The following is a 2,749-nucleotide window of genomic DNA, read 5'->3' as shown; positions in this document are numbered from 1 at the left end:
ACATTTACCACAACTTAGAAGCCAACTTTTCGGCAAGAAGTGAAACTTGGTTTAACTGTAGATGATGATACAAAGTAGACACTGAAACAGGATGTGACATCTTTCCCAGGCACCCCTCATTGTGAGACTTCTAGACAAGTAGTGTTCTTGAAACCGAGAAATATGGTGGATGGATGATGGACCTCACGCACACATTGTAGACAATCAGAACGTGGACAAAACATGTTGAAAAACTCTGCATAATAAGTCTGACACATCAGGAATAAATAAGAAGTTAAGGTTTTCCAATTTCAAAACGTTTTCTGTACTCACAAATTAGAAAAGCAAACTACAATAGTACAATCCCCATTTGGAAAAGTAGACAACTTGGCGTTCACTAGATGGCATGAATGGATACACACGCTCCGCCTCTGAAAGTTTATAACACCCGGCAAAACAACGTGAAACTTCTTAGACTATGAAAAGTGCATTCTATTTCTGAAGTTTCATTCAGTAATTTCCATGTGAATGGCTGCATTTCGAAGAATCATCTTCAGATTTCTGTAAAACCACTTTTGCAAGGCCCTGAACCATCTATCTTCACAAATAACTACAATAGCTTCCACTTTAAACTTTTTATTCCGTTTTCAAGTTACTTTAAAAATATATGCAAATGTTTCTTTGCGCAACAAATAATACAAATGAACCACTTTCTATCGCCAGTCCTTTTTTAATTAACTATTTCGGAAGTTTAAAAAATATTTCTCCAACTCTATGAACTCATTGTCTTCGAAATCCAGGAAAGATATCTGTATACTTTCGTGTAAACGCCCGGATAAGAGGGCTGTGCGCAGCCGTAACCGAAAGATACGAGACCATACTGTGTTTTTTGGTTTACCAAAGCACCGCCCGAATCACCTTGACATGCATCCCGATTTCGTGCGGATGCACAGATTTGCTTGCTGGTGATTGGACTCTCACCACGGTAATCCCGTTTGCAACGCTGTAGTCCCACATTATACACAGTAACTCCACGCAAGTGTTTGGTTGGACGTGTCTTATGCTCGCTAACCGTTCCCCAGCCACTAACGAAATACTTTCCGGGCTCAAGATCGGACGTTGGCAGTCCAACGGCTTGCACTTTTGAACCGAAATTGAACTGCCCAGCTGTACGTAACAATGCAATGTCATTAGCAGTTGTTTTGGCATTGTAACCGCTATTGTAAATGATACGATTAACTTTGCGCAACTGACCGCCTCTCTTGAAACTTGTAGAACCAGCGCGCACTGCATATGACTTATTGAGATCACCGTAAACGCAATGGGCCGCAGTCATCACCCACCTCGAGCTAATGATTGAACCACCGCAAATGAAAGATTTCGACTGTATGACGGCTACCTGCCAAGGTGTTTCCGTGATGGATATTCGATGACCGCCAACAATTCGTTTATTGGGGTTTGCAGTAGAATTATTGGTTGTTAACTGGTCGATGGTAGTGAAATTGGTGAGATTAATAACTGTTATGGCTGATTGTGGTGCGCTATAATCGCCCACTGTAATAAATCCCAATGAGGAATCGTCCTCCGAGCTATCTGCTTCGGTTGAACTTGTTCCGCAGGCGTAAATACTCAGTAGAGTGAGAATCGACAACGTCCGTATCATCTTCGCTTTAAAGTGTAACTGTTTGTTACTTTTCACATCATCGAATGGAATGCCTTCTTAATCTTCCACTAAAGAATTGTAAGTTATTAAATATGCGCAAATGTAGATATATTTACTAGGCTAAACCCTATTAATATTCAAAATTCTCTTTAATTCACGTGCAGATGTAAAAAATGTGGTGAAAGCTTTTAATGAGGCTAATAGCGAATAGTATTAATTATTAGCAAAAAGTCGGCCTGGTTTGCTATGCCACAAAGCAGAGTTATTTTGCGTATTAAGTGGCCAATTTATTCTGATGCTTTTTACTGCATACGAAATTGTTGGTTGTAGCATAATTATCACTTGTAACAATCCACGAAAACCAAAATCGAAAATGTGCGTAGTGTTCACTCTTGGTAGTCAATATGCTTAGTTTATGATTATTAATGCGTTTCAATATAGTTTGAATAATGAATTCTTTATTTAAAAACTGAAAATAGTTATTTAATACGTCTTGAGGTTGGGAATGTGAAATATATTAACTGGTTTAGATGGTTTAGCTGAGATTATAATATATACCATATTTCAGGTTTATTGGAATTTCACTTACCGTGAAATAGAAAATTGTTATTTTTATGGAAAATAGTTATATTGTTATTTTCGTTATATCGGGAATTGGTCAATAAAATACTAACTATTTAGTACTTATTCAATTTTGTTGTGTCGCTTTCAAGGTGGGTCCCCGAAAAGTACACCTTGGCGAATGAATAAAAAAATCATCAAAGCATTTTTCAAATGCATCTTCCGGATTTGATTATAGATCTCGCTGTAAGTTATCTTTTGTGTCTTCTACTGACTGAAATTGGAGCCACCTGGAGTTGTAACTTGAGTTAAGAAGAGAAAAAAGGTATCAGGTGAAAACTGTGGGCACTCGGTAATATTTTTTAAGGGGGTGGTAGGGTTTAGCGCTAAAAAAGAACACTTTTTTTTTTAATTTTTTACAGAAATATGGCTTAAGATACTTTAATAAAATCAGTTGCATGTTATTGTACATCTTTTCAATAAGTTTTTAAAAAATATTAATAATAAAATATTGACAAATAACCCCATGACAGAGTTTTTTTGGAG

General features: G+C 37.1%; 1 protein-coding gene across 1 annotated transcript; it reads right to left on the bottom strand.

The window, feature by feature from the left end:
* Nucleotides 1-751: 751 nt before the first annotated feature.
* LOC129244196 (trypsin beta-like) lies at nt 752-1,642 on the bottom strand. The gene has a single exon (XM_054881809.1). It carries the CDS (start codon nt 1,640-1,642, stop codon nt 752-754), a length of 891 nt encoding a protein of 296 aa, XP_054737784.1.
* Nucleotides 1,643-2,749: the final 1,107 nt, after the last annotated feature.

The sequence above is a fragment of the Anastrepha obliqua genome, chromosome 4 (assembly GCF_027943255.1).
Source record: "Anastrepha obliqua isolate idAnaObli1 chromosome 4, idAnaObli1_1.0, whole genome shotgun sequence".
Lineage (NCBI taxonomy): Eukaryota > Metazoa > Arthropoda > Insecta > Diptera > Tephritidae > Anastrepha > Anastrepha obliqua.
The sequence above is the reverse complement of the archived record's forward strand: the minus strand, read 5'-3'. Positions and strand labels throughout refer to the sequence as shown.